Source organism: Brienomyrus brachyistius, unplaced genomic scaffold (genome assembly GCF_023856365.1).
Source record: "Brienomyrus brachyistius isolate T26 unplaced genomic scaffold, BBRACH_0.4 scaffold33, whole genome shotgun sequence".
Lineage (NCBI taxonomy): Eukaryota > Metazoa > Chordata > Actinopteri > Osteoglossiformes > Mormyridae > Brienomyrus > Brienomyrus brachyistius.
The window spans coordinates 1,967,919-1,991,931 of NW_026042308.1; the positions used below are offsets into that span (position 1 = coordinate 1,967,919).

General features: G+C 41.2%; 2 protein-coding genes across 2 annotated transcripts in view; one reads left to right on the top strand and one right to left on the bottom strand.

Annotated features, from left to right (window-relative positions):
- The window catches only part of LOC125721465 (NACHT, LRR and PYD domains-containing protein 12-like), a 338,153-nt gene that overhangs the window by 187,827 nt on the left and 126,313 nt on the right, over positions 1–24,013 (top strand). The gene's annotated exons all lie outside the window — the stretch shown is intronic.
- Positions 6,008–24,013, bottom strand: part of LOC125721482 (tripartite motif-containing protein 16-like) — a 109,157-nt gene continuing 91,151 nt past the window's right edge. Inside the window, exon 7 of the mRNA XM_048997426.1 lies at positions 6,008–6,114. Coding sequence (XP_048853383.1) covers positions 6,103–6,114 — 12 coding nt within the window. The 3' untranslated portion in view covers positions 6,008–6,102. The remainder of the gene's footprint in view (positions 6,115–24,013) is intronic.

Genomic DNA, 24,013 nt, shown 5'->3' on the forward strand with positions numbered 1-24,013 from the left:
ATAATAATATGTTTATTCTATTTATAAATATATATATAATAAATATAAATATATGTATGTATGTACATAGTATATATATGTGTGTATAAATGAGCAATGAACAGTACAATAAAATAATCTAAATCTTATAAGCAGAAGAAAAAAACAGAGATTACAGAATAGATACCAGAATATATACAGATATATACCAAGGAGTGTACATAAAGTGCAGTGCAGTGCTGAAGGTGTTTGGCAGTGCGACAGTTCAGCTGTTTAGGAGGGAGATGGCGAGGGGAAAGAAACTGTTCCTGTGTCGGGTGGTGCTGGTCTGCAGGCTTCTATAACGTCTGCCGGAGGGCAGCAGGTCAAAAAGTCTGTGTCCAGGGTGTGCGGGGTCTGTGATGATTTTTCCTGCCCTTTTCTTGGATCTTGAGAGGTACAGGTCCTGGATGGAGGGCAGGGGGGCACCGGTGATCCTTTCTGCTGTCCGTACGGTCAGCAGCAATTTATATTGTTCAAATACACATTACTCAGTAATAACTCAGTAACTACTCAAGTACAAATGATGAACAAATAAAGTAACTGTTATGATTAAGAATGAACGAACGTGGGATCAGTATATAACTAATACTTTCTGGTTAATTAATAAATTAAGTAAAAGTGTACTACTTCAGGGGCGGCATGGTGGTGCTGTCATGCCCGGCTCGTACGATCCTCGTGTGTGCCACGCCCCCTGATTACCCACGTGTGCTTCCCTAATCTTGCCCAGCTGTGTCCACTTATTTTCGCCCAGTCTCGTCTATTTCAGTCCATGACTTGCCTTAGTTTCTGGTCCGTCATTGATGTTAGTTAGTCTTAGTGCTGTCTGCTCCGTCCCGATCCCGAATAAATCCCCGTTTTCCCCGTACTCTGCCTGCTTGCCTGCTTCCTGCCCACTTGTCAGCCTGTGCGCACTACCCGCTTTAACCAGCGAACTCTGACAGGTGCACTGGTTAGCACTGTTGCCTCACACCTCTGGGACCCGGGTTCGAGTCTCCGCCTGGGTCACATGTGTGTGGAGTTTGCATGTTCTCCCCATGTCGTCGTGGGGTTTCCCCCCACAGTCCAAAAAACATGCTGAGGCTAACTTGAGTTGCTAAATTGCCCATAGGTGTGTGTGTGAGAGTGAATGGTGTGTGTGTGCCCTGCGACAGGCTGGCCCCTCATCCTGGGTTGTTCCCTGCCTTGTGCACATTGCTTCCGGGGTAGGCTCTGGACCCCCCGCGACCCAGTAGGATTAGCGGTTTGGAAAATAGATGGATGGATGTACTACTACATTATTTGTGCCCCCTCAAGTAAAGTGTTGCTCCTAACTCATCTGGTCTTTTTATATGTTGTTAAAACATACTGAATTAATCCCTGCAAGAAATTCTTTGAGGGGGTTAGAGAGAAAATGCAGGAGACTGAATCCAGGACCTCAGCTATATCTTTTTTAAGTGATTACGTGTAAACAGTCAAGACTTAACTATATGGGCTCATACTAAAATAAAAAATTCATGGCAAAGTGTTACTCCATTTTGAACAATATGAGCAGAGTATGCACAACCTTTTTATGTGAGACACAGCTATATGCACTATATATTTCTGCTTCCCCTAGACTTCCTGAGACCTTAAATAGTGTGACATTGGCAATAGCGAAAGCCTTCGTTTTAAAGATGACTTTTCATGTTTTCACTTGAAATCATGTGGAAAGATCACATCTCCACGCACAAAGCTCTTTCATATTTCCTGAGAGCCATATTTCATATTTGCTGGCGAGCTGTCTCAAAATTTTATCAGTTCCATTCCAGCCCCCTATAATGCCTCTGCAAAGACTGAATAAGATCCATCAAACGGTTATTGAATTATGGTCTTAGCAGGGTCAAGCATCAAAACTGCTGCTTTTTTCATTATCACTATGTGGCGCTGCTTCCATTTTGGGACTGTTTCAAAATTAAATCAGTTCTAGTTCCTCACCAATACCTGTACAAAGTTTGAAAAGGATTCGTCGAACAGTTTTTGAGTTATTGGCTTGCATGCCAAAGTATCTTATGTATCTGCAGGGACAGGGGAACAGTGCTAAAACCAAAAGTATTCCCTGAAGGCCAGGGAATACCATCCATCCATCCATTTTCTAAACCGCTTATCCTACTGGGTCGCGGGGGGTCCGGAGCCTATCCCGGAATCAATGGGCACAAGGCAGGGAACAACCCAGGATGGGGGGCCAGCCCATCACAGGGCACACTCACATACCATTCACGCACACATGCACTCCTACGGGCAATTTAGCAACTCCAATTAGCCTGAAGGCCAGGGAATACAACAAAGGTAATTTATGCTTCCATCCATCCATCCATTTTCCAAACCGCTTGTCCTACTGGGTCGCGGGGGGTCCGGAGCCTATCCCGGAAGCAATGGGCACGAGGCAGGGAACAACCCAGGATGGGGGGCCAGCCCATCACAGGGCACACTCACACACCATTCACTCACACATGCACTCCTACGGGCAATTTAGCAACTCCAATTAGCCTGAAGGCCAGGGAATACAACAAAGGTAATTTATGCTTACAGATCTGAAATCAGCAGATCACATTTATGTACCATCATGTATGTTAAGTTCTTGTTGCTGTTAAGCGGAGAACTACTACACGGGAGAGAAGTATCCAGGCTGAAAAATATCTTCTGGAATTTTACTGAGGTCAGCATGTCATTGGCCCCAAAGTGGCATTCCCATATCAGTTGAAATATGCAATTGTCTGCATGCATAAACTTGCCTCTTACGCCATACTCCATGCTAGGAAATAGCTATGAAAAGATTGTACTCATACTCACCTCAATCTGGGAATACTATTGTTGTTAAATAGCTATGCATAAGATTACATTTGCCATGGCTGAGACTGAATCACTTTCAATCACTACATGATGGTTATTAGGCATTTAATTACTAGCGGCTGTCAGTGATTGTTAATTGCTGTATAGTAACTTGGGAGAATGACACTGTGGATGCTGGAGCAACCGGTGCTGTGTGCAGACTCACCCCTTTAATACGATGACAGTGTAGTTCTGCTTTAGCGGGATGATTACTGTGCATCTGGTGACAAAGATTTACGATGGATAATTTAAAACCCAAGTACTGGAATACTTTGCCAAACAAAACATCCTGATGAGCAAATTAATTTCATTATGAAACTTTAAAATAAAAGTTATTTTTGGTGATGGTAACTTTCAATTTCCCAGGATTCCCCAGTTCCAGTCCTGCAGGCCTAGTCTGCACCCAGATTTTAATACTCAAACACCTTATTCAGCTCACCAGCCAATTGCCAGGTTTAGTAGGTGTATTTGACAGGTCCTTGCAAACTGGTTCTCCAGGACTGGAATTGGGGAAGCCTGATATATAACATTATATACTGTACAGGTCCTTCTCAAAAAATTAGCATATTGTGAAAAAGTTCATTATTTTCTGTAATGTACTGATAAACATTAGACTTTCATATATTTTAGATTCATTACAAACTGAAGTAGTTCAAGCCTTTTATTGTTTTAATAATGATGATTTCGGCAAACAGCTCATGAAAAAGTGCTCCAAAATCTCCTGATAGCTAGTTGCATTGACCCTGCCCTTGATAAAACACAGTGGACCAACACCAGCAGCTGACATGGCACCCCAGACCATCACTGACTGTGGGTACTTGATTTCCGAATGACATGCAAAATTTGCTTTCATCCGAAAAAGTACTTTGGACCACTGAGCAACAGTCCAGTGCTGCTTCTCTGTAGCCCAGGTCAGGCGCTTCTGTCATTCGGAAATCAAAATTTTGGAGCACTTCACTTTCATCTGCTGAAAAGCTTTATGGAGATGAAGATTTCATTTTTCAGCACGACCTGGCACCTGCTCACAGTGCCAAAACCACTGGTAAATGGTTTACTGACCATGGTATTACTGTGCTCAATTGGCCTGCCAACTCTCCTGACCTGAACCCCATAGAGAATCTGTGGGATATTGTGAAGAGAAAGTTGAGAGACGCAAGACCCAACACTCTGGATGAGCTTAAGGCCGCAATCGAAGCATCCTGGGCCTCCATAACACCTCAGCAGTGCCACAGGCTGATTGCCTCCATGCCACGCCGCATTGAAGCAGTCATTTCTGCAAAAGGATTCCCGACCAAGTATTGAGTGCATAACTGAACATAATTATTTGAAGGTTGACTTTTTTGGTACTAAAAACACTTTTCTTTTATTGGTCGGATGAAATATGCTAATTTTTTGAGATTTTGGGTTTTCATGAGCTGTATGCCAAAATCATCAATATTAAAACAATAAAAGGCTTGAACTACTTCAGTTGTGTGTAATGAATCTAAAATATATGAAAGTCTAATGTTTATCAGTACATTACAGAAAATAATGAACTTTTTCACAATATGCTAATGTTTTGAGAAGGACCTGTATAACCCCCCCACAGCCAGATGCCACTGTAACCAAATAATCAATGTTATTCGCTTCACATGTTATGGCTGATCAGTGTATAACCTCTGTATCTCAGTTACGTTTCAGACTGTTTTGCTACATTGTGCAGATTAATATACTGTGTTCATAATAAATTTCAAAATTTCCCAAAGTTCAGCACATTGTCAGTTTCACTGGCCAACACACTGATCATCGTAACATCATCAAGTTCTTTAGCCAAATGAGGTGTGCTGGGCAATGGGAAACCTGACACTGCAGTACAGTGAATCATGCAGCAGGACTGGGAAAATGTAAAAACACATTTTACCTCCAAGAGCCACTGTTCTCCAACCTTTTTTCAGCAGTCTTACATGTCTGTAAAGACATAAAATATGTTTGCAAATATACTGTACTGATCCTGAGAGGATTAAGATGGCAAAAATATCAATTGGGCTGGTGATTGCACAATATTTTAGAAGCTAAATTATGAAATGTATGACTATATATATTACACAATGATAAGGTATAAATACAGAAAAGCTACACACTGTTGGAGTGAAGCTGAAGTCCTTCTCTCTTCTAGACAATGGAATCAATAGAAATGAAGTTTTGCCACGACATGAGAAGCCAGGAAAGTGAAGCAGAACATGAACAGGAACATTATTCAGCCTTGGCTGACTAGGTCTGTATTCCGGACATTACATTCATGATTTAATTTGACTGCAGGGGGCTTGAATAATTTTAACTTGCTTGCAGGTTCCCTATGTACAGTATGTATTACCTTTCCTGACCTTCGGAGGTCCTCCCTCCTGTTTCGGAGCATTTTTAAGGCTTTTTTCAGAATTTCCTGCTCTTTGCCGACAAGGCTGCAGGGCAACTCTGCTGTGACCTTGAAATTACATTAAATATTCTGTTAAAACACTTTATTTGGTGTTTTACCTTGTGAATTGAAATTTTAAGCCCCCATTGTGCTTTAAGTGGTAAAAAAGTAAAATAGAGAAATTAAACTATTTGATTAGAAATATTGATTTTAAACAATTTTATGAGGTACAGATTTTGCTTATGACAGGGTTCCAGTCAATTTCCGCTCCCTTGCAGGCAGTGGTACACATTTTTGATGCACCCAGGGATGATCTTACAGCAGCCTGGTGGAGACGTGTAGAAAAAAGAAAGATATCAGTTTTGTACCAAAAACGTTAGAATAGAGAGGAGTGCAGGTGGACATAGAATGAGCAGAATGAATGGTAGCAGTATTTCTGATGTGAGAACCACTTATTCTGCTGATTCTACTTCCACCTGCACTGTCTGTGTTCTAACAGCTCTGTCCACTTTAGTTTCTATTTCCAGGACTGTGTGATACTTACACTGAATCTCTTTTGTTCAGGTGTTGCCGCTGATTTCCCTGCTTATTTTTTAGGAAGTCTTCTGCTTCCACTCCAGACTGCTTGAAGGAAAGATCATGAAATAAATATGATATATTCTGTAACCATGACCTGACAGCAGTATGTCTGTGAAACCACAAAAAACACAGAGCTTGCTATCAAACAGACAGTTTACTTGCCTTTAGTTTTAAAATGGAAATTAGGGATTTCCTCAGTCTGAGGTTTTTGGGGAACAAAAGGTAAACATCTTGTTCCCCAATGTCCACAAAATCATCCCCTGTCACACCTTGTTCTTCATGGTAAAACACAGAGAAAATAGATTAATCCACATAACTGTAACTATAAAACCCAAAATATTATGGCCACACAGAGGTTGAAAAAATAACAATGATTATGAATAAATTAATAATAAAACCCCATAATATAATTAAGGCACGCAGAGTGAGCACATAGCAGGCATAGCAACAGTAAGTAAGGCGGACAAAGGGGCAACTGAGAAGACTGCATCAGCAAATTTAGCATATTTCCCATAAACACAACACTGATAGGAGTTATCAATTTAGCATTACCATATACAGTACAGTACTGTGCAAAAGTCTTAGGCAGTCCAAAGAAATGTTTAAAGCTGTTTATCTGGGTAGCAAGTGCACTTTGGCTTAGAACAAAAAATACAATTTAATATTAGAATGTGTGCAAATTAAGAGTAACACAATAAAAACTAGTAATAATTTCTTCTGTTTTCTAAAAAGTTACTGATATCTAGTTGGATGGCTAGATGAACACCGCTTCAGTTCCCAAACTTGTCTTCAGGGGCACATCAGCCGTTCCACGATTTTGTTAAATTTCACCAACAGCTCAATTAAATAATTAAATATATTGGTTTAAAAGTCAGTGAGAGATTGACTAGCTGTATGAGGTCTGCTAGTGGCCAAGTCTAAAAATGCATGGCTGCACTGGACGGTCGCTGCAAATACTGGGATGATTTTAGCAGAGGTTCTGAAATGGTGAAGCTGACACACTTTGACAGGCATCATATCATAGTTTTACACCAACACGAGGATAATCTAAACATCATTTTCTTTGCCTGCCTAAGACTTTTGCACAGTTCTGTATATATATATTTAGGTCCTCAATCATGGCCTTACAATGGCTGAGGCTGGTCGGCCGAATGATGGGAGAACAACCATGTCCTCAACCACTCAAACATTTCATAGAGCCATCAGGTATGTAATCCAACAATGTGCCCTGTACTGTAATATTGTCCTCTTACTGCAATGCTTCATATTACAGTATCCATTTGCATTTTATATTACACAGTGAGTTTTACTTTATACAGTTACACACTGGATGTATACTGTAGCACACATGTCGCGTCACTCATGGTCACACACACAGATTAACCTCCCCTCAAACCACAGGCAATATGCCAGGACAAGCAGTGTAGTACAATCTTTTATTAAACATGCAAGAGCAACCCCACTACTTAACACACAGGGGGGGAAACAGAATATCTAACACCACAAATAGGGGGGGGGGGGGACATGCCCTACATACACACCTTTCCCACTGAATACACCCCCATAGAATTAGCATTTCAATCTCCCAAATTCTTGTGAAAATGTTATTTGCGATTTGCGATTGAGCATGTACATGAGCGATTGACTACACACCAATACAATCCAAATCCAAAACACACATGGTAAATGTGCTTTTCTACTTTTATGAGAACTGAAAGCACTTTGCAATTCATGCCTCACACTCACCCATCCACACACTGGTGGCGGAGGCTGCCATGCAAGGCGCCAACCTGCACGCCGGGAGCAATTTGGGGTTCAGCATTATGCTGAAGGACACTTTTTATGGGGTGAGGAGAAACCAGGGCTCGAACCTGCAACTCTCTGGTTGCTAAACGATAGCACTACCTCCTGCACCACCATCTTCCCCAAATGTAATGAGAGCTCCCAGATGTGTTTGGCTGTAATAAATCTGGAATATAGCTATATGACATAGTTTTTGATAACACCAGCATTTATTTTTTAGGCAAAAATGGCAGGCAGATCAGAACTGGCCAGATTTGATGTTGCAGCTTTTATTGAAATACAAAACAAAATTAAAAAGTGCTGAAGTTTGAATGACTGTGTATTTATTTCAGTTATTTTATATTGGGCTCAAGGATTGGTTTCATCATACAAATACAGCACAGATAATGTTTACTTGAAATTACTGAAAAGTAAGTGATACCAGAATCATTGGGTCAATAAACTTTTAAATGTGGATTGTGCTTGGGATAGAAGCTGCAAGTTGTGTTGAAGAAAAGTATAGATTTTCAAAATATGCAAATTAATTCTAATAATAATATTAATGACATTCATCTTTAGATGACATTAATTACATAACTAATAATACATTGAGAATAAATGTTTTGTTATTGTACAGATGGTAAGATATGAAAGTGATGTGGAAAATCTGAAACACTGAAACACATTGAGATGGGTGGTGCTAATAATGGTACTGCAGCCAGCCAGTAGGGGGCGCTTGACATGTTTAGTTTTCACCTTTTAGAAACATTATGGTCTCCATGTTTTTTGCAGTCAATGCTTTGATCACAGATTTGAAAGCAGTATGCATAATGCATCAGGACTCACACTGAAATTCCCTATATGTGGATATATTATGCAACATGGTTCTGTAGGAATGCTGGTACCTTGGAAACACACATAAACAAATATACCTTATATGTGAGTTTGGATATGGGTGTGGCTGCAACTGGAGAGGCTTGTAGTACATATTCTGCAAAATTTTCATAATTGTTGCAAATATTATGTACAAACCATGACAGAGGCTTAAATGCAAACATGGGTTTTGTTGGGAAAATATCAGTTCATGAAATACATTACTGAGGAAACTGTAGGTGCTTTTACTTCTATTCAATACTTTAAGGCACACACACATCACAAGGAGAATAAGCTATTATTTATAATAATTTATATAGCATGCAATGATTAAACAAAAAAAAAATAATTTCTCTGTTGCATCGCAAACCTGACAGATACACTACTTGTCAAAAAGAAAAGAACTTACTTCCTCACGCATTTCTAAAAGGATGTTTTTGTCAAATCCCTCCAACTCACTGCAAAACCACAGATCAAGATCACATATTATGGCCTAAATAAAAATATAATATAGATATATAATATAGACAGTTCATGGTGCATTTTGTAATACTCAAGACACACCAAGGCCATGCAGAGTGCATACTGATAAAAGGGAGGGGAGGGGGGAATACTTCAATACATTCTCTGTATCACAAGTGTTACCTCCAACAATTCAAGGTGGTCTGTCTTACAATCGTCTTGGGCGCTCGTCCGCTCCTCCCGTGTACCACGCCCCCACAGTCCACAGAACCAATCTGTTGAGGAACATCCTGCGAAATATACAGTTAAAAAAAAAAATCTGAATTTCTGAAAAAAATTCTGAGAAATTCAGGCAGCAGGGGCCAGAAAAAATGTAATAAAACATTGAATTGCTGTAAATTTCATCCATCCATCCATTTTCCAAACAGCTTATCTGACTGGGTCGCGGGGGGTCTGGAGCCTACTTTGGAAGGGGGGCCAGCCCATCACAGGGTACACTCACACACTCCTATGGGCAATTTAGCAAGTCTAATTAGCCTCAGCATGTTGTTGGACTGTGGGGGGAAACCAGAGTACCCGGAGGAAACCCCACGACGACATGAGGAGAACATGCAAACCCAACCCAAGCGGAGACTCGAACCCGGGTCCCAGAGGTGTGAGGCAACAGTGCTAACCACTGCACCACCATCAGCTTGTGACAAATCAAATACTATGAAAAACTGAAATAAAAGAATATTACCATGACAACTCCATTTTTAGAAAATTCTTTCGCCATTACCCATACATTAATCATTTGTGGGTCTTAAGTCAATGATCTGCATGTTTCTACTGCGTTTAATGCAGCACAAAATCACAAACATACATATAAAAACAAGAAAAAGCAAAGCAGTATCATACTATTGCTCCTTCTGACCAGAATTAGGAGACATTACTGCATTATAACATCTCTGTCTTTCAATGCTTTTTTATTTTCTTTTCTTAGCTATTTTTGCAATCTGCTAGCTAACCTCGCCTCCTTTCTGTTGCTCATTATGCTTGGTCATTTGATCACACAAATGTGGCTCTTTCCGCTGAACAGTAGGAGTCACTGTTACCAGAAACACTCTAAATTAAACCTTTTACAAATAATATTGCAAATAATGACATGTTGGAAACAAAATGAAACAAAATACATTTACTGGACGAAATACAAATATTAAATATATGCATAAGCCACCAATTTTCTGGCAACAGCTACACCATCAGCTTGGAGGGAGCCAGTTGCTCAGGGAAGAAGGGACCCACAGAGTGTAAGGACCCATTCTCTGTGCCTGAGTATGAGACCCACCGCTGGTCCGGACAGAAATACTGGTTGTGGCAGCCAATGAAGATGTCTATAGACGAAAACACCATCCTGGGCCTTTGTAATGCCCTGCAGTCTTTTACTCTCTCGTGAGGGGGAGCAATATGGATTTCTAAGAACATCCAAAACTGTCTTTAAACGTTTGACATTATGTGAAATGATAAGATACAAAAAATATCAGTTATAATGTTCAGAAGATCAAGTGCACTCACCCTTCCCTTTGTTGGATGGATGACAAGTACTGGGCAGCTTCGAATAAGTGGGATGAGGTGATTGATTGGGGAGATGAAGGGTCTTCACCCACAACACCTCCCTCTGTCCAGGCTGGCACCAGCACTGGAGATGTGGATGTTGGGGTGGAACATCATCAGCAGCCAGTATTCAAATGTGTGTATTTCAGAGCTTTTCTTAACATGAGTTGGAGACAGTCTGATGTTAATTGGAGTTTAAAAAACTGGTCGGCACTATGAAAATGATTCTCACTGATTGAATAACAGCAGAATAGTTGCTGTAATCATATTACAATGTACAATAAAGAGAAATGTTTCTGTGCAACAGGCCAGCAAAATAAACTGGTTTTGAGGATGCGAATTCATCTCAGTGTGCAGCCTCAGCCTCAACATGTGGTCCAGAACGTAAATGACAGGGAGGAAGAAGCCCCAGTTCTGTCTAACCTGTCATCTTGGAGGGAACCTGTTACTCAGGAACACAGGGAGTCCAACAGGCATAAGGACCCATTCTGCCTGCCTGGATATGAGACCCACAACTGGCCTAGACAGAGATACTGGTCGCGACAGCCAGCAAAGACCTCCATAGACGAAAACATCACCCTGGGCTTCTGTAATGACCTGCAGTCTTTTTCGCTGTCATGACAATTATGGATTTTTAAGACTGTATTTAAACTGTATTTATTATAAAATAAAAATTTCAAGCAAATATTGTCTCAGCCAAATTATGTCCTCTGTGTCCATCAAAAATGCAATGAAAAAGAAAATATATCAATCATCGCAGTAGATACTGACTGTATTGAATTTCACTGGGATAGTGAATCCCTGGGAGAAAGTGAGATGTAGGTAGAATTTCATCTGTTCTGTTATATAATCATTTGTGACATATTGCAGTAATGGAAAATAAATAAACCTATTAGAATCTTACATACCTGGATCATGTCTCCTTTGCTCAAGGCTGAATAGATTCAGCTCAGCTAACCTCTCCTCATAAGACATTCCTCTAAGACCAGGAATCATTCTTGTAGCCCTACGTTGAACCCTTTCAAAGCCAGCAATGTCCTTTTTAAGGTAAGGTGACCAAACCTGCACACAATATTCTAGGTGGGCTCTTACCAAGGAATTATATAATCTAAAAATCACCTCCCTTGACCTAAACTCCACACACCTAGATGTAACCCAACATCCTACTGGCCTTTTCAATTGCTTACCCACGCTTGTGAGAGTGGGACATGGCAGGATCAACATACACACCAAGGGTAGCCTAGCATTTTGGGTCAGATTATAGCTTCCATTACTTTTCTAGTAATGCAAGGTAAACTTGCATGTAGTTTGATGGGTTACTTCTATCTTCTTTTTTGAATTTGGATGTTATATTTGTATACTTCATCTTCCTGTTTTGAAAGCTAATCTTTCTTTGACCTCTGACAGGTTGTGTAAGTTAATCACAGGAACTGGTTGAAATAAAATGATTTCTCCAGCTGTAAAGGGTGGGCACTGTGAAGGTGGTGTGGATCTGCCTGGATGCAGCCCCGGATAGGGTCTTATCTGAAGCATTGAAACAGGAGAACACACAGGAGTTTTGACAGCAGAGTTACTCTGGGACAAAACACAGTGTAAATCATCATATAAATGTTTAGGATGACATTCTCAGTGCATCCTTACAGTACATACATAACCCCAATGTTCTGAGATGAACCATGTGATGTTGAGTGCAACTTATGCTGCTTCCTCCACTCAATGTCAGCTATTCTTGAAATAAGAGACAGAATATTCGGATTCACTGCTTGACTTTTTGGTCTTTTCTCCACCTTGGAGCCCCTTTCTGGGTTAATCTAGATAACACATCTATTGTGGGAAAAAAAAACATAAAACTTATAAATACATTTTTGTCTTTTGTTCTATGGCGAACACAAGATAACAGTGGACTCGTGTGCCCAACTGTTTTCACTTCAAACTCACAGTGTTGATTTTACTCTCTGAAATATGCAGTTAATATTCCAATATTTAAAAACAAATATGCTACACCAGCAGTAAACACTTATGTAACATACCATAGGAGCATTGGTCACTTAAGGGGCTTTGTGGACCCCTGAAACCGCCTCTGGTGCTGTCCAGTCCAGTGTCACTGAGTGCTCCTTCAGTGTTCTTCATTGCTCTATCTGAATTCCCTGGAATTTAACAAAACAAGTCAAGGTAATCAGTTTAGAAATGAGTATAAACATCTCTGCAAAGTCTGACAGGTAAAAATTGGTGTACTTACATGGTGTAATGCGACCAATGAGCTTCCTTGCTTCAACTGGCCTCAGGGCACCAAGAAGATCCATTAATTGTATGCAGGGACGGATTACGGACCGGGCAAGCGGGGCCGCTGCCCAGGGGCCCTTGGGGTGCAGGGGGCCCGTGGGGCCCCAGCCCAAAACAATTTGCAACGCTTATCAACAATGTATTTTCGTTTGCCTATTTTAGAGGGCCTACATTCTTTGATCCTCTGCCTACCAGGGCCCCTGACCCTATAGTTGTGGTGGTTGTGGTGGTGGTGCTGGTGGTGGGGGGGCTCGCGAACGTTTTGCCCAGGGGCCCACACAACCCATAATCCGTCCCTGATTGTATATACTTCATATCTTCAAGGTCTTCAACACCTAATATCTGGAGAGCCTCCACTACTTGTTGATGTCCACTTGGGTTAAGAATAGACTGAATAAAAGAGCCAAACAGGGAAGGAACTATCTCCCATGATCTCTAAAAAGTAAGTGAGTCTGTGCTTTAATCTCCTCTGTTCTCAGCTGAATCTACAAATATAAATAATATGTATTGGTGTTCAGAAATGTCAGACCTCTTAAATATAGTTCAAGTCTCTCATCATTTAATTTCGACAAAACACTTAGGAAAATATAACAAAAATATACACAACACTGTGCGGCATACATTGTCTTTCATTTTAGTCATACGTTGCTTTTAATTTCGTAATGCATGATTTGCAGCTATAAACAAATATTTCGTAACAGGATAACGGTAGGTCTTACTTTCTTAAATTGAAATATTTTCAATATCATGTTAATATTAGAAATGATTCGCTAGTATTATACGTTAGCTAATTTTTTCATTCACAGCCACATATTACCTATATGACTGCAAAATAAAGCAATGCAACCAGCCGGTAGTTATAAAGAATAACTTAACACTTACATTGACCAATTTTCCCCGGTCCCTATCTGACCTATGAGTTTAGTTGTACTTTTATTCTTCGTCGAATTATCAGATTGATAACTTCTACGATTTCCAATGGCCTCTTCCTTTGTCATCTGTGCACACGCAGTTTTAGGACACGGTATCAACTGACAGCAGCACTGTCAAGCAAAGCATAGACCACTAGGTTTTGAAAAGTCTAAATATACGTACCTTGATGTTCTTTGGTACTTTTCTGTAGTTGCTTGTATTAGTATTATTTTTCAGATTATCCCATCAGTTCTAAACTGCAAATTTTTATGTCTTTATATAGAAAAAACTTTCCACTGTCTTCTGCGCATGCACAGAATTTGCGAGTTTCGACCGGCGGCGTGCAGTCCAACACAAACTAAACTTTTTGTGAATTTATAAATCACTAGGCGTACACTATAAACGCTCCTGATTGTTCATGTTCAGATATAGACGCTGTCAACTGAGCTATGGCAACTGCTTTATCTACTTACTTCTCCGAATTAGGCATTCTGTAACTAATTATACAATAAAATAATTGTACTTGATATCAATTCGATGACTCGCATATTCCCTATAATATAGGGTCTATATTTTCTAATTTTAAGTCATTTTTTATGTTTATAACCTTAGCTCTATGCAAACCATTTCAAATATATGCAACAACACAGTACAATTATGGTGGATATCTGGTTTATGACAGTAAAACAATGTAGATTTTATGTACACTGAATGTAAAATTAAAGTTAATGAAAGCAAAATTATAGAAAACAACTGTTGCATTTTAGTAAAACGAAGGCACATGTTGGTACAATAAAACCATTAAAATTTTACAGATAAAGCATATGACCATGAGTTTAATTTCTGTAAAAATACAGAAAAGAAATTGACCAGTTTCACTGAAGGGGTTTATCTGTTATTTTACAAACTGTGCGTAAAAATATGTTTATGCAATGTAGTTTTGATAAAACCTTTCTGTCATTTAACATTATGTCAAATAATTATACTGCAGTCAAATTGGCTGATATAAAATGGTTAAAAACTGTGACAGAATTTGCCTTTTTTTACAGTGTATACTTCCAGTCAGAAGGTACCACACCGGCAGATACGGATTTCTGAAATAGCAAAGATAAAGGTCGATGAATAATATCCCTCATCTCTTTTAAAACAATAGGTAAGATGCTGTTTTGATATCCTGTCTAGGGTTGGAGTGTAACAGTATTCACGGGAAAGGGGAATGGGATAAAGGGACAAACAGGGTGAGGGCAACAAGGGAACACCAGTGGGCAAAGGGATATTTTTTGTATTTTCATTTTTTTTTCATGTATAATACTGACACTGAACAAATAACCCGGTGCAAAAGACTTTGGGAGTGACCACAGCCAAAATAACAAACAAAATCCCCAACTATCAAGTGCGACCCACAGCTAATCTCACCTAAGTGCAAAAGAAAAGGAAACCAAAAGACAAACACTCCACCTCACTCCCTAACCAAATAAACAGAGTCCAACACACACTTGCAAAACAAAATAGCAGTCACTGCCTACACAGCAATACAATCACACATACATAACTTACACACAAGTCAAAGCAACGAGGGGGCTAGTGAAGACGTAAACCAAAGAAAACCAAGCGGGGAGACAGCAAGCCAAACTGAGGTCGCGGGGGGGACCGGAGCCTGTCCTTGGAACAACAGGCGTAGGCAGGAACCAACCCTGGGCAGGAGTCAACACTCTGCAGGGCGCAAACACTCACAACTCAGATTTGCCAATTAACCTACCCTGCACACTTTTGGACTGTGGGAGGAAACCGGAGCCCCTGCTGGAAGCCTTTCCCCATTCACCAGATTATACTGCCAGAAGACTGAAAATTGGACCCCTGCTGGCATGAGTGGGAGGAGACATGAAAAAATAAGAAATTACAGATCATGACAGGAGCACCAAGCACAGCAACAGTGGGGTCATGCTCAATTATCACACCACATATATGAGAAAACATTATGAAAATCTGTTCCCAAAAATTGTTCAAACATCAGCATGACCGAAACATACGACTGGTTGTACCTAGGCTACACTGGCACTGACAGCAGAGTGTAACAAATTACCAGCTACGACACATATCTGATGATTCAGAAGAAAGACAAGTTGAAGAAACAAAGTGGTTAATTGACTATTGTATAATAATCAAATCACTTCATAATCATGTAATACATAATATGTCACGACGGGAAGAGGGACAATCCAAGGGCAGCCTTGTGGGTTTTATTGCTGAACCAAAAGACATGAATAGAACCCAAAAGGAGGAGGAGAGCACAAATAGGAGGGAGGGAGGAAGGAATAAGCAGGAGGAGTCGGGGAGAACCTACTAACACGGGGAGCAGAGAGGGGTCCTCCTCCTTTTTGGGTGAAACTAATTGCTTGTGACATGGTAAGAGGCAACTTCTTTCTTGAGAGAATTTCTTTAAAGGGCAAGACAACCAAAGCTGTTAATCCAACAGGAAAAAATAGCCTTTGTAGAATTCTATGTGAAGACCCTCTGGGCCAGGCGCCCTGCCGCTCTGCATTGTTTTCTTTGCATGTACAACTTTGTACTCCATAATTTTAATATTTTATCACGAAGCCTGAAGAGCAATATGAACTATATCATGCTTTAAGTAAATTGTCTCATCCTTTATTAGATTTAAACACAAACACAATCCACAGTAAACTGTACTTACAGCCTTCATCCTGCTCTTCAGTCTCTGACGTGCTGCATCTAAATGGGGACTCGTCAAAAAGCCAAGTGGAGCTGTCATGAATGAAGGCCTTATTGAAGCTTCCCCTGCCTGACAGCAGGTTAGTCTCTCATTTGACTAAAGTATATTTAACTTCTACAGAACTTTGCAGGCTCATCTAGGATGGAGAATTTCTGCTGCTGAGCGCATTTTGACCTTGAGGAGCAACTGGTTCTCATCCAATGCAACAGTGAGTTAGAGGAGCAAGTTAATACGCCTTTTAGGGAGAAGGTGTGTACGCCACTAGCCGGGAGGGGGGAGAATGAAGAGCAGAGAGGTCGAGAGAGCTGGGTGACCGTAGGTCGTAGACGCAGGAAAGGGCGTACACACGTTGCAGAGGCGGCATCACCTGAGGTGACTGTGTCGAACAGGTTTCAGGTTCTTCCAGCTTTAGAGCCGGAACGGACTGGGGAGGCAGGTGGGCCCTTGGGCACTGAGGAGCCCCCTCCCCCCAGGAGGAGGGAGGTTGTGGTAGTGGGGGATTCCATTATTAGGGGAGTAGACAGTTATGTGTGCACGCGTGATAGAGGGTCCCGTACGGTGTCTTGCCTGCCTGGTGCCCAGGTAGGAGACCTTCCAGATCGTGTGGATAAGCTTTTGGCCCCAGCTGGGGGGGATCCAGTTGTCGTGGTGCATGTTGACACCAACGACATGGGCAAGGGTAGAAGGGCTGTTCTGCAGGATAAATTTATAGAAGTCGCCAATAAGCTTAGAAGCAGAACGTCCACGGTGGTATTCTCCGAAATACTCCCCGTGCCACGTGCAAGTCAGGCTAAGTTAGCTGAGATAAGGAAATTAAATGTGTGGCTAAAAGGATGGTGTAGGAAAGAGGGGTTTAGGTTTATGGGGCATTGGAGGACCTTCTGGAACAGGTGGGACCTGTTCAAGCCGGATGGGTTGCACCTGAACCAGAGGGGAACCAGTGTATTGGGGAGGCGTATGTGTAGAGTAGTTGAGGAATGTTTAAACTAGGGACTGGGGGGGCAGGGAGGTTAGTTAACTATGTCAGTGGGGGGAAACGGAAAGCCATAAATAATCATATTGTAAGTGGGCACCGTAATAGGCCTACCCTTTGTTGTCTGTATTTAAACGCCAGAAGTATTAGGAATAAAATTCATGATTTAGAGGCTTTTATCTCATCGGACTCTTATGATATTATAGGAATAACTGAAACGTGGTTGAGTGAAAAGAATGGACAAGAATATAATATGGATGGTTACACGTTGTTCCGTAAGGATCGTATAGGAAAAAAGGGAGGTGGTGTTGCAGTATATGTAAAGGAAAACTTGCAGGCAAGGGAACTTACTGATATAAATAAAACTACGGAAGCAATATGGGTAAAATTAGATGCTAAAAACTCAAATAGCCTAATTGTCGGTGTTTGTTACAGAACACCTAATATAGCTGCTGAGGAAAGCAGATTGTTATACAGTGATATTAGGACTATGAGCAATAAAAATGATGTGGTAGTTATGGGTGATTTTAATCTACCAGGAATGCAGTGGGACATTGTCACTGCCTCTTCAGAAAATGAACTGGAGATGGTGGAATTAGTACAGGATTGTTTTTTTACTCAGTTTGTTAACACCCCTACCAGGGGAGATGCCATTCTTGATCTTGTTCTCTCTAATAACCAGGACAGGATTGGTAAATTAGACGTTTTAGAACCACTTGACAGTAGCGATCATAACATGGTCAAATTTGAGGTTAAGTTTAGTGTTCGAAGAGCTAAGTCCAAATCAAAAATATATAATGTTAGGAAGGCTGACTTTAAGTGTATGAGACTAAAACTAGAAACTGTGAACTGGATGGAGTTAAATAACAAAACTGTTGAAGAGGCATGGGAATTTTTTAAAAGCACATTATTGCAAGTGCAAGAGGACTTCATACCTGTTTCCAGCAAGAATAAATCTAGGAAATTGAAACCTAGGTGGTTTACTAGGGAAATAAAGTATAAAGTAAGGAGGAAAAGGGCTTTGTTCCAGCAATGGAAAATAACTGATGATGACAGAATTAAGCAGGAATATCTAAGTCTACAGGCTGAGTTAAAAAATGATATTAGACGAGCTAAAAGAAATGTCGAAAGGATGGTTGCATTGGAAGCTAAGGATGACGTTAAAAGTTTCTTCCAGTATTTTAACTCTAAAAGAGCTCTAAAACCTGAAATTACTAATCTGCAGGATAGTAAGGGTCTTATAATAGTAAACGACATTGATATAGTAAATGAGTTCAATGATAGTTTTGCACGGGTATTCACTGTTGAGGACCTTAGTAATTTACCAGTTATTACCTATCCAGCATTGTCTATAGCTAATATATATATAACTGAAGCAGATGTTTTGCAAAGCCTAGCTAAGCTCAAAATAAATAAATCACAGGGCCCTGATGGCATCTTACCTATAGTGTTAAAAGAGATGAGGGATATTATTTGCCGACCCTTAACTTTACTGTTTCAAAAATCCTTATCTGAAGGTGTGGTACCTTCTGATTGGAAGCACGCCTTCATAACGCCTATTTTCAAAAAAGGGGATAGAAGTAATTTGTCTAACTATAGGCCAATCAGTCTAACTTGTATAACTGGTAAAGTTATGGAGGCTATAATCAAAGAGAAAATGGTAGATTACCTGGACTCCAATAACATTTTGCGGGATAGCCAGCATGGATTTAGGAGAGGTAGATCCTGTTTAACAAATCTGTTGGAGTTTTTTGAGGAAGCTACTCAAGAAGTTGATGATAAGAAGGCCTATGATGTCATCTACTTAGATTTCCAAAAGGCTTTTGATGTTGTCCCCCACAAGAGGCTCCTACTTAAACTCAAAGCAACAGGTATTTTAGGTACCGTAGCGACCTGGATTGATAACTGGTTAACAGATAGGAAACAGCGAGTAGTTATAAGAGGCACAATGTCACAGTGGGCTTGCGTTCATAGTGGGGTACCGCAGGGTTCGATTTTAGGACCACTATTGTTCCTAATTTACATAAATGATATGGATACCAATATATACAGTAAACTGGTGAAATTTGCAGATGACACCAAGGTGGGTGGTGTAGCAGATACTGAATTAGTGGCTCAGCAGCTACAGCGGGATCTTGATTTAATTAGTGACTGGGCCGATACCTGGCAGATGAAATTTAACGTCGATAAATGTAAGGTACTCCATCAAACACTTAGTCACTTTTCATTAAACATGCACTAATAATCTGTTATTTTATTATGTTTGTTATAGCTTAGTTATAGTTTTTTTTTCTTTTTTAACTTTCTACAGAGTATGAGTATTTATGTGTATTTATATAAAGTTACAATACAGTATCACTCATAGCTATTTTGCACTATTATTTTCTTCACCTTACCTTTACTCCTATTGTTGCACTGAGCATGCAAAGGACAAAAGAATTTCCCTCGGAATAAATAAAGTTTTTTCTTATCTTATCTTATCTTATCTTATCTAGGGAGCAGAAATATAAAGTACAGGTATTTCATGGGTGTCACTGAAATAAAGGTAGCTGATCATGAGAAAGACCTTGGTGTGTATGTTGATGCTTCCATGTCCCATTCTCGCCAGTGTGGGGAAGCAATAAAAAAGGCCAATAGGATGTTGGGGTATATCTCCAGGTGTGTGGAGTTTAAGTCAAGGGAGGTAATGCTAAGATTATACAATTCCTTGGTGAGACCTCACCTAGAATATTGTGTGCAGGTTTGGTCACCATATCTTAAAAAGGACATTGTGGCCTTAGAAAAGGTGCAGCGTAGGGCCACAAAAATGATTCCTGGTCTTAGAGGAATGTCATACGAGGAACGGTTACTTGAGCTAAATCTGTTCAGTCTCAAGCAAAGGAGACTGAGGGGGGACATGATCCAGGTATATAAGATTCTAACAGGTTTGGATGCCGTTCAACCAAATAGTTACTTCAGCATTAGTTTAAATACACGAACTCGTGGCCATAGGTGGAAATTAGCGGAAGAACATTTCAAGCTGGATTTAAGGAAGCACTTCTTTACACAGCGTGTAGTCAGAGTATGGAATAGCCTTCCTGATAATGTAGTACAAGCTGAATCCTTGGGTTCCTTTAAATCAGAGCTAGATAAGATTTTAACGACTCTGAGCTATTAGTTTAGTTCTCCCCAAGCGAGCTTGATGGGCCGAATGGCCTCCTCTCGTTTGTATAGTTCTTATGTTCTTATGTTCTTATTAGAAGAAATTCTCAGAGGGAGATACGAGTCCTAGGTGCCTGCTGGGTACATATTGAAGACAGAGTTAGGACCGACTCCAATAATTCTGCACTGTCTCCCAGATTAGGGGAAAAATTGTATTTTACTGAATATTTCATTTATGGAATTTTACCTTAGACTTGGTCAGCAGCCATGTGGATAGATTTCAGAACTACAGACGGTCTGTGGGTTGGGGGGGACAGGCAGGTTGGCAGGTGGGGGCACACTGAATGCTCCTAGGGGTGTGGTGTGTGTGCTTATATGATTTACAGGAGCCGAGGCTAACAAAGGCACTAAACTGCACAAACAGCCTCCTGTATGAAGTTTTACATGAAAAGGGGCCATGGGCTTGTTGGCACTATGTTTCTTAGCAGACTGACTAATACAGCCAACTGGACCATCTACCTCTTCAAAAACATCCATGCAGAGTTTCCTGCCTGTTTCTGACAGCATTCTCTGTTATTCTTTTGCTCCAGTCCTTTGCGATTTTCCAGGTTTTATTATCTTGACCTTTAAAATCTGGAGGATTGCTACCCTCCAACTAGCTGTTTTGGGTCAAAATGGCCCCATCTGTGTTAATTTGCATCATTAATTACAGCATAAATCAATACATTCCAGATGAATTTTAAGGAATTTCAACAAAAGCCTGTAATATCATTTTCGACCACCATGTGACACCACAAGCCGTTGGAAAACCACTAAGCTGTCAATAAGAGATTTGGCAGAACTGAAAATATGATGTTAAATGTATCACAGTGCAATAGTTTTAAAAATAAATCAATGACTTTGCACGACTATTTTATGTGTTTTGTCAAATAAAAAACCTGAAGTATTTGAACTTGAACTGATACTGAGCAAAATATTACCTCTTACTTATATGAAGGTTCGCATTATCTATGATACTGGTGCCAAACCTGAGGATGATCTGAGGTGCTGCTCTGTAAGAGACATGGAGCGATACACCTGAAGAAGCAGCAGATCTCGTATTGCGGAATTGGAAAGCAGTAGTACAGAAAGGGACAGTACTGAAGTAGGTGTGAGACCTCTGTTGAGGTTTCGGAAGTGGAATTTGCAGAGGAAGAGACTGATATTACCAAAGATGTGCAGATGTGCTGGTAGTCAAAAGCACTGGACGGACATGGTCCAGGCAGGATTACAGCACAGTACACAATGAAAACCTCTCTGCGGCCAACCAGGCTCTGCATTCGGCAAGCCAAAGATATCCTGTCCAACTTTTTATTCCAAGATCAATGGAAAAATCAACATTAGCAACCTGGAGGTAAGAAGGAAATTCGTCAAGGACTAGAAAGAAATAACAGCAAGGGAGTTTACGGCATATATGGGGCTTTTAATATTGGCTGAGGTTTTCAAATCCAATTAAGAATCAATCAAAAGTTTATGAAGTGCGAAAATGAGACCGGTGATTTTTCTAGCAACGATGCCCAAACAAAGCTTTTGTGACGTGTTGCTGGTTATCTGCTCTGACGATCGTCAGTCCAGAGCACTCAGGAAATCCAGCGACAAGATGGCGGCGATCTGCAAAGTATGAGAGCTCTGGGCAAACATCATTCCGCTGATGCATATCACCATTGTCACACCTGGTTCTGTTCATGGGTAACTAATATCTTCTTTATTACTGCTTCACATCGATCTACATTGTCACAACAGTTTATAGTTTTTAATTACCAAAAAAATCATATTTTTACGAACATGTTGCCAATACGTATGTAGTGAGTATCAATTTCATGTTCGTGTTCAATGAATCATAATGGATCATTTATTTTAGTTACTATATTTAGTCACGATTTGTACCTGAGTAGTGACTGTATTATTAAGTCAGTAAGGAATAATATTGTAAAGTGCTATGAAAAATGTCTAACGTTTATATCTGATTTCTGTATTTGGCATCGGATAAGTATTCCCTCCATCTGCTGTTGCAGTCTGCTGCCCATTTTGACAGCATATGCTCCGAAAACCGGGCAGATATGGAATTAAATTTTGGGCAGCCTGCGACTCCAAATTGAATTACTCCAGGAGAATCGAAGTGTATATCGGGAAGTCTTTGGGGGGGGGGGCAAGAACAGAGACTGGCAAACCCTCTCTGGGAGACAGACATTCTGCCTGCCGCTTTCTTGGGCTCCTGTTGATACTGGTGACCAGAAACTGGGACCAGAGTAACCGGAGTCTGGGATGAAGGAGGGACCCACGTATCAGGACCCAGGGCACTCTAGCAGGACATCCTCTGGATCCATCTTCTCTGGGCTGGTGGCAGCCTGCAGGCATGTGCCGGTGGGACGTCAGGATAGAAAGTGGGCACCAGCAGGCCGTCAGGAGATGAGGTGGGCACCGGCTGGACGTCTGGGGACATTGAGGTGGGTGCTGGCCAGGCATCAGGGGACAGAGAGGTGGATGCTGGCCGGACATTATGGAGCAGTGTGGCAGGTGTCGGCTGGTTACCAGGGAACCGTGTCAGATTCTATGAGAAGCCTAGAGGCAACCAAGGCCTCACCTGTGTTGGACACTGTGGGTGCGGCCTGAGCGGCCCTCTGGGCCGGGAGCCTTAAGTGCGGATGTAACGACTGCAGCGGCTGGCTCTCCTGGGCCAGATTCTGTAGATGCAGTGTCTTTCAATCACGAGTGCGCTTCCCTAACCATTACGTCACCACTGCTCACTACTATGTGTACTACTAAAAGAGGCAGTAGGGTCTTGTCCAGCCAGCTGACAAAACGTTTCCACATTTAATTGGAACGAAGGATGGTAGGAAACATCTGTATTGTGTGCAGACTTCCAATAAAACCATGTTGAAGCAAAGTCCGACCTCTACTGTGGTCCAGCACTCTGACAACCATAGAACTAGGAGTGAAGCCTGTTCTTCTGTGCTGGAGAGCTTTGGGGAGCATGTTTTGGCGAACAGGGGGATCACAGTAAATCCCAGAGAAGCATCATGTTGTCAGACTTCAAGTGACAATGAGGACGCAGGTCGCCCTACGGCAAACGACATGGAGACAGCGGGCTCCTTTTCTCCAGAGCACCCCACCTCTGCGGGGTTCAGCACACTCACTCCATTCCAGAGGGCCCTGAGGATCTCCGCTATAGCTGTCACACCCTCCACTTGGGAGTCCGGGGAGAGGGCGGCTATGCCCTCCGTCAGAGATGGGCCATTCTCTCTGGGGAAAGATGTACTGCGGCCTGAACCAGCGACATTAGGTATGCTTGACACAAGCAGCAGTGATCGGCTGTAGGGACCTGGGGAATCTACTGGGGCTTGTCGAGTTCCGTCAGTCTGTTGGGTGCCAGGATGAACGA